The 16,624-nt window shown below is 35.1% G+C and overlaps 1 protein-coding gene across 1 annotated transcript; it reads right to left on the bottom strand.

The window, feature by feature from the left end:
* Nucleotides 1-346: 346 nt before the first annotated feature.
* On the bottom strand, nt 347-15,636 carry phf10 (PHD finger protein 10). The gene is made up of 12 exons (XM_028015523.1): nt 15,476-15,636; nt 14,548-14,657; nt 14,293-14,423; nt 13,400-13,483; nt 13,199-13,323; nt 12,952-13,101; nt 11,484-11,593; nt 11,179-11,326; nt 10,092-10,232; nt 3,969-4,077; nt 2,619-2,807; nt 347-1,258 (listed from the first exon to the last, which is right to left on the bottom strand). Exons 1-12 carry the CDS (start codon nt 15,545-15,547, stop codon nt 1,164-1,166), a joined length of 1,464 nt encoding a protein of 487 aa, XP_027871324.1. The 5' UTR covers nt 15,548-15,636; the 3' UTR covers nt 347-1,163.
* Between the last annotated feature and the right edge of the window lie 988 nt (nt 15,637-16,624).

The following is a 16,624-nucleotide window of genomic DNA, read 5'->3' as shown; positions in this document are numbered from 1 at the left end:
GTTTTATGTATTTAAATCCCAACCTCTCAACGTGTAATTATTTTTCAGTTGTTGGCCACTTTTACCTTATTATTGAACATCAATGTTTATTTTCTAAACATAAAAAGTTACCATTTACTAATATAACATTTTGACTGCTAACTTAGCTTTCATTTTGTTACGTTAAATTCCTTTCAAATCCTCAACATTTAACACAAAGAACCTCGTCAGCCATCTTATATAGGAAAAAGACACAAAAATGTGAGATTTGAATAATTATTTACAAAAACATATTAGTATCAAAGCAGTAGAATTAGCAGAAAGAGATGATAAGGTTTCCAACATGATACATATGAAAAGGGAACAATTAGCCCTTTAAAGTGGATTTTATTGTAAAAAAAACAACAAACAATTTATTTACTGTGACATTAGAGGCAACAAATAACTATTTAACAACCAGTTTAGAGGACAATATAATGCAAACATAAAATAATAATAAAAACTTCAAAACACTACATTTAGGCTGATTTCAAAATCATCAAGTCAATGTAAACAAATGTTAGAATAATTACCTTTAGTGTAATTACAAGTGGTTACAATTGCATCTTACGATTCTGAGAACAGTGAATGTTGGAGAAACTTAAATCTGAAATATAGTTAAAATAAAACTTAAAACTCCAGTGTCCGTAAACACACAGGAAGAATAGCGCCACTTGTTTAAAAAATATTGACCCAGACTGCTTTCTCAGTCAAGGAGTCATTAAAAACACAAACCACAGATAATAAGACGTAAAACACTCAAATTAATTTTTAAAATGTGAATGACGTCAGTAAGTCCTTTAAAACCCTGCATTGAATGAGTTTAAATGAGTTTCAGCACCAGATTTATATAACAACAGAAATATATGGAGAGAAAAAGCATAGTTCACTGGGAACCATAACATTTTCCAGTCATAGAAATTAATTCAAAGTTTTGTAAAAAATAAACTTAGCTCTTCATTACCAAGCAACAGCACGTTAAGCGTTCATTTAATTTTTTATTTTGCTTTTCTTAATTAAATACAGCATTTTAAAGAACACAATGTCCAAACAAAGCTTTATTTAAGAAATAGAAAAAACAATTAACATTTTCCAGAAATGTTGACAGAGGATTTGTGGACAAATTAGCTAAATTTTTACGTTGGTCATTTCTGAGCCGATTTAGACTTCTTCGGTGTTTTTACTCCTTTCTTCTTGGGTGTTGCGAAGTCTTTGTCACAAACCTCACACACCCAAAGACCTGAGAAGACAGGATGAATTGTTGAGCACAAATAAAGACAACAAACAAGCATAAAATGGTTAAAGAGAATGATAGAAAACATTAAAAAATTCGTATTCGATAAAATTCCTAAGGGATCATCAAAAAACTTTGAGACGAGTCACCAGGTTGTTTAAACTTTATGGAAAAACGCAAACATAAAACCTCTTTGTTCAATTTAGCTGAACCTAAAGTCTGAGAGAAAGTGGAGGAAATTATGAAACATTCAAAATGTAGATAAATGTTGGAGAGAAAATCATATTTATGTGCATCCAAATCAACAAAAAATAGTTTTATCAGAAGATGAATATTTTGAACTGAACCCAGAAACTGTTGGGTGATTCGAAGAGACCCCCTCTCAATCTGATCAACAGCAGGGTTTCCCCCAGTGTTTTATAAGCCTGGCGGGCCACCAGGCTTTAGTTGTGCCCCCACCAGGCTAAGCACTACTTATTTAAGTCTTTTTAAAATGTTTGCATTTTTTAAGATTTTATAGTTGGTGTTCAGGTGTTAATCTTTTAATAACACATAATTATCAAGTGATATTTTCAAATTTCCTGTCAAATTTAAATGTTTTTTAACTAAAAAACAAGACGGGCTGCTGGATGAATGACTGCCGAGCGCCTAACCACCAGGCTTAGCAAGTTTTCTGAGAGAAACCTTGAACAAGATGTTTTTTAAAAAAATAAACGTTAAATTTATTACACTATATGGATTAAAATAATCAACCTCTGCCATTTCTGAATTAAATTGTTTTTTTAAAGACTGGCAACGATTCTGCATTCAGGTCACACAGCTACCAAAAGTCTGAAAGAAAATCTAAATATCTTTCAATAAACATTTTCCTGCTTACTCTCATTTCAAGTGTTGAGGTTTATTAGTGATGACAAAAACATCTTTTTATGAGTCAATTCTTCATAATTATGAAAATAAATCCCAATTAGCACACAGACTATTCTCTGTCTAACCCAAACTATCTGGAAATCTTTGCAGTGAAACTGGAAAAGTAGAAATTCAGCTCGTCTAAAAATCCTTTATTCTAAATTCACTGGATTTGAACAGGAACTACTATTGCATGGCATGTAAGAAATAAAATCTACTTTCTCAAAACGCTAAATGCTTTTTTTTGAACTCTCATTTTTCTAGGTAGAGCCACATTGCTCTAACATGCAGCTGCAGAGGCAAACCAGTGAACAGTTGTACTGGTTATGTAAAACATTTATATTTAATCTGACGCAGCCATTTTATTTCGCACAACAAATATCAAAGATAATCAAATTAAACTGATGAAGAAAAACAAAACATGACTGAAACCCCCCCACACAAAGCCGTTTCTCCTCACCTGTAGGTATTTCATCCATGCCCACGCAGAAGGTGTGGTAGCCGCGGTCACACTTGTCACAGAACATCATCTCGTCCTCATGGTGCGGCTGGCGGCACACGGTGCACGTCTTACACTCCATGCACTGCCAGCGGTACGTCTGGATCACGCTCACCAGCTCCTCGCTCATGTCCAAGCAGGACGGATGGCCTGAGGTTCACAGACACACAGACGAGTATGCAGGGCAGAACGGTGGAGGACACAAACAGAACAGAAAAAAAGACGTGTGTGAACAGACTCTTGTACATCTAGTTAAAGGTGCAGCTCTGCTGTTTTAAAGGTGACCTATTATGGTTCCTGGAAAGGGTTAGGACAGGTCTATGGCCCATATATCTATTGCACAAAAATCATTCTTAGGTAACGAGATTTTAGTCTCATTATCCTCCTTCCAGATTGAGATGCTTTATGGCTTCATGTCACTTTAACGCCAAATCAGCTCCTGCTGGCCACGACCTTTAATCCTCAACGTTTACATTCACACATTAAAATTAAAATTCAATTCTAATTCAAAGATGCTATTGAGCCCCAAGGGAAATTAAATGTTGTTTTAACTTGTTTAAAATGGCCGCAAACTGTTATACAACTGTACATCTTTGAAAAGCAGAAGTGGAGTCTCCTGCACAACCAACAAGCATGCAGCAAATGGTTTCTGGATGGTAAGTCAACAACAAAACACTTGTCTTTTCCAGCAGCCATTGTACATCAGTAAAACCAGCTGACCAAACATGCTGGAGCTCAGCGTGGGTTGCTAGGTGACAGCCGAGCTAGGCTGGGGTTGCTAGGTAACGACGCAGTGTCCGTTGTTTGTGACTTTGGCGGTTTTTTTTAAACATCTCATTTTCCAAACACCAAAGAGATTAACTTGCACCAAAAAACGCTTAATTTTTAAAATTAAAAAAAATTTTATGAAGCACTTGATCTGGTTTTAGAAGCAGTTTAGATACAAATGGAAATATAAAAAGGTACAAAATATGAATTTGTATAATAGGTCACCTTTAAATGAGCATATTCATTTGGAGTTTTACTGCAGCTGTAATACCAAAATATCCTTCAACTCTTTAGTTACGATTCCTGCTGAGCAAAAATGTCTAATTCTAAAAAATGTCTAACAAATGTCTACAATAGCCTCATATCAGGTGAGGATTTGAACTAAAAATAGAAAAAGAATTGAAACAAATTAGATTTTAGAGCAAAAACACATGGACTGCTGTAAATAAACACATAAAACTAATAATTTCAGAGTCAAAGCAGAACAGAGTAAAAACACAAAGAGCAGGAAAAGTGGCGTTAAATGGCAGCTTGCAGACTCACCGCTGTTGTCACACTGGGAGCAGTGAATGAGAGCCTCCGGCCTGCCTCTCCTGTTGGCCTCTTTACCCTTCTGGCAAATGCCACAAATAGCATTTGGAATGACTTTAGGCTGCAAGGGCAGAATAACGCTATAAAACCAATCAAACATTTGAATTTTGTAGTCATGGATATAAAGCAGAAGAGGGAAAAAAATATACTTTTTTTTACTATAAAATATAATTACCTGCTGCATTAAAAGTCAGTTTGAAATTTCATTTTAGGAATCAGTTATTTCAATAAAATATCCATGTCAACACAAAAACTCCTCTCTGACCACATCAGTATCTCCTTTTTGTTATAATATAGAAATGCTCAGTGATAATTACAGATGTGACAAATTATCGTTGTCATAAATGCTAAAAGAAAAAGTTCTGGTAAAACTTGCAGCCTAGTTTTTAAAGAACACAAAAAACCAGAAAACTTCTTCATCAATAATCTCACAGGTAACAAGAAGCTTTCCACCTTTTTTCAGAAATCAAATCAATATAATCTACTATAAACATTGTTATAAACACACAAAAACCAAAACAGCAAAGTGCCTTCCTCCACTGAAATAAGAAACAAAGTGAACTTTTTCTTTATATTTACATTTTTTAACAATATGTTGATGCACCAAAGTAATTTAACCCAAAAAATTAAATTACCGTAGCAAATTAAAGGCTTCTATTCTCACAAAACACAAACTAGGAACTTATTCAAACTGATTTAAAATGAATAATAAGCAGTTTGTTGTTAACTTGGCAAAACTGGGTGAGACTTCTAAAAGATTTGCACCTAAACGGGAAAGCACAGTTTGCTGTAAAACAAAAGTACTTCAGTACCAAAATGACAACTTTCAAAAAGCTTTTAGCTAAATCTCCTGCATGAAATATTCTTGAAATGTTGGAACATTTAAAACACTCAAGAAAAAAGCAGTAAATTGAACAAAACTATCCAGGGAGAAACTCAAACTGACCAGAAACAGAAACGTTGAGATGCGTTTTGTTCTTCACCTCAGAAACCTGCTTCACAGTTTTAGTTACAGATCATTTAAAACCACTTTGTTGTTAAAACACTATTTAAAAAGTTACAATAAACTCCAAATATGGAGGATTGTGAAACAACATGAACTAGAAACTGCTTCGGAAAAGAAAAACGCTGTGAACTTTTCCACCTTTTGTCACGTCGCGATAAACCTTAAAGCATTTTATTGGTAATTTATATAATATTAATGAATAACAGTGAAAAGGACAACAACATAGATCATTAGTTAATATATCTTCACAATTATGCATTAATTTGTGTTGATCTATCACATAAATTCTGTATAACGTGATTTCTTTTTTGTTTTAATGTAATAAAATGTGGAAAGATTCACGGTTTGCAAGGCATAATTTGTACCAACACATTATGTGGCAATAATCGGAAAAATATAAACTGAGTAGATTTACTTTTTTTTTTTTTAAACTGGAAAAAGTGTAAGATTTGGTAAAGATAAAAACCAAAAATTTGAATCAATAAAAATGAATTTGAATTAGACAGAAAAGCTAAATATCTTTCAAATTCAAAAATAATGCCAAATTAAATAAATAAACATTAAATAAATAAAATTCTGCTTATTCTCATTTCAAGTGATTACGTTTATTAAGTTAGTCTACATGGATTAGTCTACAGATAATAAAAAACTTTTTTACACAGCTCTGGCAAAAATTGAGATCACTTAAAATGCTCAGTTTCTCTGATTTCAGTTTTTACATGTATATGTTTGAGTAAAATGTACATTGTTCTTTTATTCTATAAATTACTGACATGTCTACAAAAACAATTTTATTTGTAGAAAATGAGAAATGGTCAAAATAACTAAAAAGATGCAAAGCTTTCAAACCTCAAATAATGCAAAGAAAACAAGTTGATATTCATTTAGAAACAACAATAATAATGTTTTAACTCAGGTTCAGAAATCAATATTTGGAGGAATAAGCAGGAGGTTTTCAATGGGGTTCAGTGTAGTGGGCGGTAGTTCATTAAGTATTTATGAATGATTATTAAAATAAATCCTGACACAATCGCATTTCAAACTTTGTGACAAATTATTGCTTTTGGCTATAAAATGCATTTTAATTAACTGGATTAAGAATAAACCACCAACTATCACACAATGGTATAGAGAAGTATTTAGGGTCCTCCCTCATGAAAGGATTAGTGCAGTTCTTAAGGGTAATGAGAAACATTTCTTTGATATGTCGTCTCCTGTGCTAAACTATTTACCTAAAGAGCTGACAAGACTTGTGATGAGAGGTCAGAATCCTGTAAAGTGGAAGATCTCACCAGATCTTAACTAAAGAACATAGAATAGAATAGAATAAAATAGAATAGAATAAAACATCCTCCTTTTGTATTGCTATGCATCTTTCTTCTTTCTCTGATTATATGATTGTGTTGATGTTAGGCTTTAAATATGTCTGTAAATGTTTGCCGACCATTGAAGACATGATTTAACGTGAATGTGACATTGTACGGCGGCTTCCTTTTATTTTTTTTTATTTTGTTTTTCTTTATTTATTTTTTTAAAATGTTTGTTTACTTTTTTTTCTCTTCCTTATCACTTATGTAAGGTGACAGGCAGCACAGTGTACAATTTTCTATTTTCTCTGCTTGTGAAGACACAAAACGAATAATTAAAAAAATAAATAAATAAATAATAATAAAATAATAAATAAATCCCATGCAGCACTCAGACTATTCTCTGTTTGACCCAAACTGTCTGGAGATCTTTTGCAGTGAAACTGGAAAAGGAACAATCCATGAAACTGCATCCAGCTCGTGTAAATATCCTTTATTCTAAATTCACTGGATTTGAACAGGAAATATTGCATGTCATGCACACGTAAGAAATAATACCAACTTTCTCAAAACGCTAAATGCTTATTTTTTTCTTTTTTAAAAACTGCACGTTTTCTAGATAGAGCCACGTTGCTCTGACATGCAGCTGCAGAGGCAAACAAGTGAACAGTTGTACTGGTTAAATAGAAACATTTATATACTGCTGGTGTCACAGCTGGTTGAAAAGTTATGATGTAGTTTAGACATTTAAATTCACATCTATACAAAACTGCTGTAGAGTTATTAAACCAGTTCCTATCATTAGCAGGGAGAAATCAGCAACAAGGTAAACAAAGGCTTTAAAACCGCCCAGTTTTCTCTGGTTGTATGCAGCCTCTCCCCCACGTATTGCTGCACACTGCTAGCAGAAAGAAAAATAAAGTCAATTTTGAGTCAGAATATTATTTAAATCTACTAAACTCTCCAACATGAACATGTTTCTGGTATAACCCAACTCCACCTGCTTTTACGTTTGTCAACGCTACCAGAGTTACAAAAAATCTAAATATATTTACTTCTTAAAACACTATATAGTCTTAAAATATAGAAATAACATCTACCTCCCTTCAAGAGGAAAAGGATGGTGTTGTAGTGACCTTACTTTGAGAAACTTTGACGCACTGAACGCTGCAACAACCAGCCAGAAAACGACCATCCCCACACTACAAAGCTGAGCTTAAGTCAAAAGGACGCTTTCATGTCCTTTATACTCACCTGAGCGCTGATTTATGCACACGTTTTACATGTTCTCCTTTAATTTAATCTAAAAAAATAAAACACAATGACCTGCAAGGGAACACATTACCTAAGCTCGACCAAAGATGTTGCATTTATGAGTGTTGGAAAAAGAGAAGCACATTTTTGGCTCCGTCAATCAGCAACTGCAGCTCAGCTCAGCGACAGTGTGAAAACGGTCTGAAACACTTCAAGAGGACAAATAACGTCCAAACCGAACCGCTGTCTCACACTCATTAACAGTCTAGAAAGAAAGTGTGCTATGTTGCTAATGCAGTTAAACGTAACTCCGACTAGAACGACTTTCATGGCTTATTAGATTAACAATGGAAATAGGCAGTAATTAAAACGACTTAAAATATCTTTCTTTGAAAAATAAATAATATTTTTACTCCATATAGCTGTTTTTTGTATTGCGTTATCCAGCGTAAAGTGAAAATCTTTATGATTTGACCTCCTGGGGAAACATGTAACTTATAATTCAGGCTGAGTTTGTGCCGTCTGTTTTTCAACACAATTAAACGAAGCTCCTCTATGCCATCATATCGATTGGGACACTGCAGACTGGAAATATTAACGAATCACTTAAATTAAAACTGCTCTGGAGTTGTTTTGCCTTTTTGGACTGCTAAGGTTAAAAGCTTTGGCAGAGTTAAAATGGATCAGGTGGAAGATTTTCCAAGGCTAAACCAGGACTAGCTACACCGTAAAAACACAACATCTTACCAAGTCATTTTGGTCTAGGTTTTAGTACAAATATCTTGGTATACTTGAAATAAAACAAAACTAACTTATAAGTTACTTTTCAGCAAGATATAAAAGTTTAAGTAAATAATTCCTTAATTTTGAAAAAAAAAAAAGTACTAGTTCCACTGGCCAATTACAAAATGGAGAAAATGTCTTGTTACAAGTGAAATAATCTGCTAGTGGAACTAGAACTGGGTTGCTAGGTGACGGGCTAGGCTTGGCTGGGGTTGCTAGGTAACGGCACCAGTGGAACTAGAACTATTTTATCAATATTAAGGAATTACTGACTTAAAACAAGCTCTTATATTTTGCTTGAAAGTCACTTCTATGTAAGTTTTGTCTTATTTCAAGTGCACTAAGATATTTGCACTAGAAACTAGACCAGAAATAAGATTTTGTGTTTTTGAAGTTCTAAGCTTGGTCTAAAAATGAATAAAAAGAAAGGATTTAAACTCATATTCGGTTAGTTTTATGATTTTTCCTCTGATCTATATAATTTCTGCAGAAGATCATAACACAGGGAGACAGATGTCTACCCAGGTTATTATATTTGGCTTGTTTTCCTACAAAAACACATCAACATATCCATAACTGAAGTTAAAAATCTTGTTTCCAGTAACAGTTTGTGTTTGGGAAGACATTTGTTAATGTTGACGTGCATTTCTGATCACTAGATTGTATTTGTAATTACATTGTAAATGTATTTTTTCACTTTATTGGAAAACACAAATTATTAACAGACTTCTATGTAATGCAAGGACCAGGTTGGCTATGCAACTTGTGGCCATAAAAACACGGATCTGCACTTTTCTGAAGTCGGTTTTGTTGCTTTTGTTAAGTAGAAATTCTCACTGCTTCTTGGCATCAATAAATAACCGAACATGGAACCAATCAGTAAATAATACGTCTATCTGCTGGGAAAAGCTCACTCCATTCTGATTCAGTAACCAGTTAGTGGGATTTTTACCTTGTTTTCAAGCCATAATGCATTTTATAAGTGAAGTATTTCTAAAACTGTGGTTTAAAATAACATATCACTGATTTATTGAATGTGATTTTACCAAATATGGAATAATAATAAGCCTGCAGGTCGAGGTAGTCGGGGTTTCATTTAATCAGTAAGGATTAGTGTGCATGGCACACTTCAGAGACAGATAATAATATTACCTACAGTGATATACTTTATAAAACCACCACAAAATGTATGCGGCTTATTTTTTCTTTATATCTTTAACAAAGTTTCTTTTCCAAGAAGAGAAAATTAGCAGCCAAAAAATCCACATACTTGTCTTAGAATTTTTTTTTGACAAGTGAGGACAGATAAGAGGTATATGAAGGGCAATCAGGAGAAAAAAAAAGTTCAAATTTGTCTTCACTGAAGAAAAAAGTAAAAGTGCAGTGAAAAAGAAACGTGAACTGTTCCTTTAAAATGTTCTTATTGCTCACAGTTGGGTAAAAAAAAAAAAGCGGGCAGGGGGTCAGGGTTTGGAGGGGGTCAATCATAAAGCCAAAAAAAGTCAAAGGTCAGGACCCCCTGGTGTGTGACTGTGTGTGTGAGGCGGGGTGGACCGGGACATTCCAGCTGGGAGACAGGCTGACCAACTGTAGATGCTGAAGAGAGCTAGGTAGGGGGTCAGGAATGGATGGAGTAAGGAGGTGGTGACAGTAGAAAGAGGAGAAGGGGCAGAAAGTGCTGCTGCTGTTGTTGGAGAAGAGTTTTCAGGTGGATTTGTCCTCTACCTTGTACCCTGGAGTGGCTTTGTGAGAGTGGCGCTGGTCTTTTCCCGGCGTTGACGTCCTGTCTTTGGCTTTGGACTTCTGACGATGTCCTCCTCCGTCCTCCTGGCTCTCCACGTCAGAGGTGTTTCCTGAAGAGCTGTCCTACGGAGAAACAGAGGTGGTAACAAATTTAAGAAAATAAGCCAGAAAATTATCCTTTATGAAAGAAAACATTGGACTTGGCATAAAGACAGCACAGAGCTGCTGCTACGGAGGGATGCACCAACTGCAGTTTTCTGGCCTTTTCTATGTTTTCTGTCTGAAATGTCACTAAATATAGCAAGAAAGTCACTGAGTTGGTAACAATGGTGGACTATTGTTAACTCCAAACATGCAGACATGATCTGGTGGGCCTGTCCATCAGTCAAATCTCTCTCACAGAAGAGGCAGCGGTTGATTTTTAGACCTTTGCTGAAGTAGATAAGATTGGCTTCACGTGCAAGTATCAACCAATCACCGTTCTAACAAAATTAAGGAAATCTGTGCCGATAAATCAGCGATCCGTGCTTTTTTGATGATGCGCAACTCAAATATAAGACGGTTTAAGAACATTACGAATTTAATTTAAGTATCGCAACAGAAATGTACAATAGAAAAATCACACACATGTATGTTTCTCCAGACATTTATTGTTGCTTTAAGTTCTGTTAGGCTGCTCTTGGCAGTTGGTGGTTACCATAGCAACCGGTAACTGACAGCTCCTCCCCCTTTTTTTCTGTTGCTGTTTGTAACTGCTGCTAACGCCTCATTGGGAGCAGTTAGCTAAACAAATCTGGAATTTGTTTAGGGTTATTTATTATATTTTATTTAGTGTATAGGGGCAGAAACTGCTGGGTTATAAATAAAAACAACTGGTTCAACTGGTTTTGAATTTCCCCTTAGGGATTAATAAAGTATTCATCATCATCATCATCATCATAAAAAAAAAAACTGAGAAAGATAAGTTGGTGAGAATAGAATAGAATAGAATAGAATAGACACCCTGTTTTAGCCACATCAGGCAGAGATCATACATTTCTACGTCTCCATCAACAAGCTATTGCCTTACTGATGAATTCTTGTTGTTCTTGTTGTCCTTGGCCTCATCTGCATCGTCCGAGTCGGGCTCTGAATCTGGAGCAGGAAGCTCTGGATCCAGTGGAGGCTCATACAGAGCGGTGTTCAGCGGCAAATAGCGCAACTCATTGGGCGAGTACCTGACATGAAGAAAACGATGATACATCAGGAGGGAAAAAGATGATAAAACAAGAAAATATTAGGATGGCTAGGGTGTCATGTTCACCTTACGGTAAGCAATTACTCTATATACAAGTAAAAAAGAACATGGATGTTGTTCTTTAGAGCTAAATGTACCTTTTGTAGTAATCTTGGAACTGTCCTGGTATGAGAGCCACAGGGTAAGGCCCGGTTTTGGTTAACTCTGGAGCAAGTACCTTGAATCTGCCCTGTGGTACCTGGATAACCTGGAAACATAAAGACACACATTCAGAAACTGATCTTAAAACAAAGTTATATGTGTTCATTCAACACTCAACTAAGGGTTTTTACTAAAGTGCACCGACTGCAGTTTTCTGGCCAATCACTAAAAAGCCTGACGTGCCGATTCCAAATTTGTCCAATTTCCATTTCTTTGATCCCCCAAAGTTAAGGAAATTGTGGCTGATTTAATTGGTGCACGACTAGTTCTTACAGATATCTTAATCTTTGACACCAATTTCTACACTGGAATACTTAAATACATTCATGCAATTGAGAGGACATAAATATCAACCTTAGAGCCTCAGAGATGGATGAGGATAAACAAACGTCGTCACTTCAATAGTACTCGCAGGCCAGAAAAATATACGTTTTAAAACTAAAATCGCCAAAAATATTGTTGTGATTTTTCTTAAACTACTCAACAATAATCTAAACATGAGCTATTTTAAGCAAACAAATAAAGTGCTCGTTTTTTTTTTTTTGTAGGAACGGGATCATAGATCCAAAACTTCAACTGGTATTTCCATGTTTTCCTGGTTAAGTGCAAGGAATCCAGTTTGCCTATTATTTTGGGCATAATGGAAGAAAACAGAAAAAATATTTTGTCTATTCTCAGCAATAAAAACAGGATGTACATTACTCTTCATTTAAAATCACTTTTTATGTTTAGCCAAGTTTTAATACAGCAAAAAAATAAAAAATAAATAAGAGCAGATTTTGGTGCACTAAGATTTACTTTAGATGATAAGTCAATGAGTAGATGTGGTATGATATGGCTAAAAAACTTAACTAGTGTTATATCAGTTCACATTGATAATTATTGATTAATTCTCTTGTTTTAAATATCTGAAATACTTCAGAACTGATGGCGTGATCTCCTGTTTTATTCACACAGTTGCTTTTTATTTTTAAACAGTTATGACTGCACAAGTTACTTAATATGTTGTTGCTAGGTAACCATAGAATGAGTGAGTCAGTTGATTCCACCAGCCTAGCTTAGCTGGCCAGGAGAGGTTGAGTGGCTACAGTCTTTCTTCTTCCTACATCTCCCAGAATGCCAAGGGTTTCTGGATTGTAGTTCAGCGATTATTCTATACATTGAATATTCTATTAGATGTATTATCTATTGATACTGATCACGTGTCTATTGAGATATATGTTGTTATTGATTTATTGTCCAGCCCTATCAGGCCTCACTTTGAACACCTTTGATTTATCGCATTAATAAATAGAAATTAACTTTTTTTTCATATTCCATTTTCTATTTCCATGCTCAGCCAGATCTGGAAAACGTCTCCAGAATGTGCAGTAAATGCTGCCAGTATTGTAAAACTGGACTTACGTGGGTCTGAAGGTCAAAATAAGCTCTCCTCTCTTCCATACGCTCCCTGTTGAAGTTGCTGTTAAACTCTGCGGCTTTTTTCGCAGCCTCCTTTATGTACTCAGGAACCTTGCTGGCCTCGACCTTCTGAGGGTTCTGCTGCTGCATTTGCTATAATAAAATAAATCACATCAAGACAGAATCAATTATGAAGAAGCACTTTCTCAAAGCAGACTTCTGGCGTGATATTTCTGCTGTTTGTGCTCACAGAGTACTCTTTCGCTATTCTCTGTCGCTCCCTTTCTTGCAGTATGACAGAATACTCGGCATGTTTGGAAGGATACTCCTTGATCATCAGATCTATCACTTCGTCGCTTCGCAGAGCTGTGAGGCCTGAAGGCATCACAAACACTGGCGTCAGGAAATGCGTCAATACTTTTGTAAATTATTTAAGGGTTATAATTTTTACCCAGAGTGCACTGTGTCTCCGTAATGACATTTTGTTCTCGAAGATAGAGCTTCTCTTTGTGGGACAAATCTCGCCTCTCCATATCTGCACAGAGATAAAAGAGAAAAAGGAAACTAATTCAGAACAACAGCTTGAAATAATTATTCACAATATGACAGAAGTGTAATTTAACACCAGGAAGAACATGAGTTCATGCTAACCTCTCTGTAATATAACCACATGTTGGGCAGAGCTGAGTAGTAACTATTTATATTTACTTGAGTAACTTTTTGGAAAAAATTTATTCTTAAGGGAATATTACTATGCCTATTCTACTTTTACTTGAATAACTTTATTAACAATTATCACTATTCTTACTAGAGTAACATTTCTGGATTCTCTACCCACTATGAGTAACGTCAACAAAGGAAGAACCAGTTTGTTTTAACCAAAAGTTCACCAGCCATAAACACTCATCTACAGTTTCTATTAAAGTTTCATAAGTTTTATATTGACAGAAACTGATCTGGAAAATATTTGCTGTTGCCTTATTTTGTGATTATTTATATTAATCATTTGCATTTTTGGTGTTTCCACATTTCCACATAACTTTATATTTGGTCTACGTGATAATGTAACTTTTAAATATTAGATTGATGTTTTGAACTCAATACTTAAGTAGACTTTTTGTTAAATACTTTTTTACTCTTACTTGAGTAATTTTTTGGCCGGCTACTTTTTGCTTTTACTTGAGTAAAAATATGATGAAGTTGTGCTACTGCTGTATAATTTTTGGAAGCTTTTAACATTTTACTCCTGCTCTCATCTATACTAAGTCTTTAAAAAAATAAGATTACCCAGTTAACTTACAAGTGAGGAATGAGATTCAAACTTTATGAGACTCTAATTCTTACCAGGATACTTCCTCTTGAATGATGTCACTCCCAGATACTCGCTGACCTGCTCCTGCAGCATGTAATACTCTCCTGTGTCATCAGGTGGCCACTTATACTCTGTCAGGTTCTCAGCTGGAAAATATGTCGCTCTGAACAGGGATGTGTTGGGGGTTTGTGAATTTAGGAGGGGAAACAAGAGGAAACAGGTAAAAACAAGTGAGGCCAAGTCAGACGAAGACAATAGCTATTTATTGTGTCCTCTGTGCAGTTTACCCGAGCTCTTGGCTGAAGGTGTCACAGCTTCGGGAGCTGTCTCCTGAACCCATTCTCCTTCTTTTGGGAGGCTGACTGCCGTCGTTGGAAACCTCATCTATTACATCTTCCTGCAGACAAAAATAAAAATACAAACCATTAATGACACCAAGAATTCAGATCACAAATGCTTAAGAATTTTGAAATGGCATAGTCAGGCTATAATAAACAGACAAAATAAACTTTTGTTTCATTCAAATGTTTATTCATTTAATGAACAGGTTACCAAAAGTTTGAAAAGTTACAGGACTGCTGAAAACATTCACACTATTTCAATAGTTAAAGGTCCTTTTATTGACAAGCCACAGTTTGACAGTTTCACAACATTTTTTGTCTGAGACAAAAATGAAATATAATGCTGTGGAAACCAAACACTAGTGAATAAAGATGGTTATAATTGTAATAATCTACATGTGGTAGGAATAATTGTTGCTTTACTGTTTAAAATAACAACAATTAGATCATGTTATGCAGTTTTTGTTTCATTTGAATACACAGTGGAAGAAAGTAATGAAAGAGAAAATGTAAAACATCATTAGTCAATGCAAGACTGTCAAGCACTGACTTAGGTATTGTATGACAGTCTTAAAAGAATTTGCTTATTAAAGTAAATTAATTTTGTGTATGTTGTGCTCTGTTTAAGCTTTATGAGACACACATTTGAAGTCCCGTTTGTTATTTGCATAAGTTTACTGACACGTAACTGTTTTGTGACCATCAAATATGAGCAGGAAATATAAAATTATCATTTGAAAACAAAGGAGGGACACTAATGTCGCCAACACAACCATCCATAGGGATATAAGGAGCTAGCCGTTAGCTGACATTGAGGTAACGCAGAATTTCAAATTTCACTTATTTATGAAATTAAATGAAGCAAAAATGTCACCTTTAGTGATTGTGCTCCTGGAGTGGCGGGGTTGCTATCGCATGGCGGTCTGATGGGGAGTACAGCTGCCATATTTCAGTAAAATAATGAAAGTAGCTAAGCTAGCTCACTAGCCGTGGCTGTTTCTTCTTCTTCGATAAAGCTTCGGGACGATTTTCAAAGTTAGAGCAGTGACCCCTGGTGGCTCGGAGGATTAATCGGGAATTATTTTGTGTATTCAAAAATATTTTTTTGATACCAAAGGGAAATATACGAATTCAGATACACTGTTTTAAAAAGAATTTTAAAACATGTATCCAAGTAAATTAAAATATAATTGAAAAACCTATTCCAATGGACACAGAGAGATATTTTTTAAGTATCTGAATCTCATAATTTTGTTTATAACGGCTTACATCTGATGAAACCCCAAAAATCAATTCCTAGTAAGTTAGAATATTACATTTAAATATTTATTTTCAGGATAGGATTCTGTATGGCTCCCTTTGCATACATCAGTGTATTGCTGCATCAGTGTAGTGCTACAATGGAGGTTTTAAGGACGTTTTGGTTGCTTTAATACCGTTAGCATGTCTGCATCACTGGGTGTCACTCATCCTCCTCATGATAATGCCCCATAAATTATTTGAGGGTTAGGTCAAACCAATTTGTTGGTTTATCAAGTACCAAAATACCATGGTCATTGATCCAGGTATTGATACTTTTAGAAGTTTGGTCAGGTAGAGTCTGTTCCTCTCCACTCTTCCTCCAAACTCTTTAGGACTTTGGAGGAAGTCCAAAAGAGTCCTAAAGAGCCTTTTAGGACTCATTAAGACTAAAGAGACTAAAGACTCTTTAGTCTTAAAGACTAAAAACTTTACTTTTGTTTTCTCTCAAACAAAAGTAAAGTTTCAGAGAAAACTTTACTTTTTCTCTCAACGTAAAGTTTGACAGATCAAACTTTACTTTCATCTGAAAACAGAACTTCAGATTAACAGGCATTTTGTCCAGTCCCTTTTCTCCTTATCTGGTGTAAGATGCTCCTAACGCCTTCGGTTTATTGGTGGATTAACTAGAAGTGTGACAGTTTTACACCAGGTGCTGGATCCATCTTTGTATGGTGACAAAATCACAGACCCCAAACTTTTGAAAGGGTTTTGCGTTACCCAT

Source organism: Xiphophorus couchianus, chromosome 4 (genome assembly GCF_001444195.1).
Source record: "Xiphophorus couchianus chromosome 4, X_couchianus-1.0, whole genome shotgun sequence".
NCBI classification, from domain to species: domain Eukaryota; kingdom Metazoa; phylum Chordata; class Actinopteri; order Cyprinodontiformes; family Poeciliidae; genus Xiphophorus; species Xiphophorus couchianus.
Note: the sequence above shows the minus strand (reverse complement) of the source record. Positions and strands in the feature narration are given on the sequence as shown.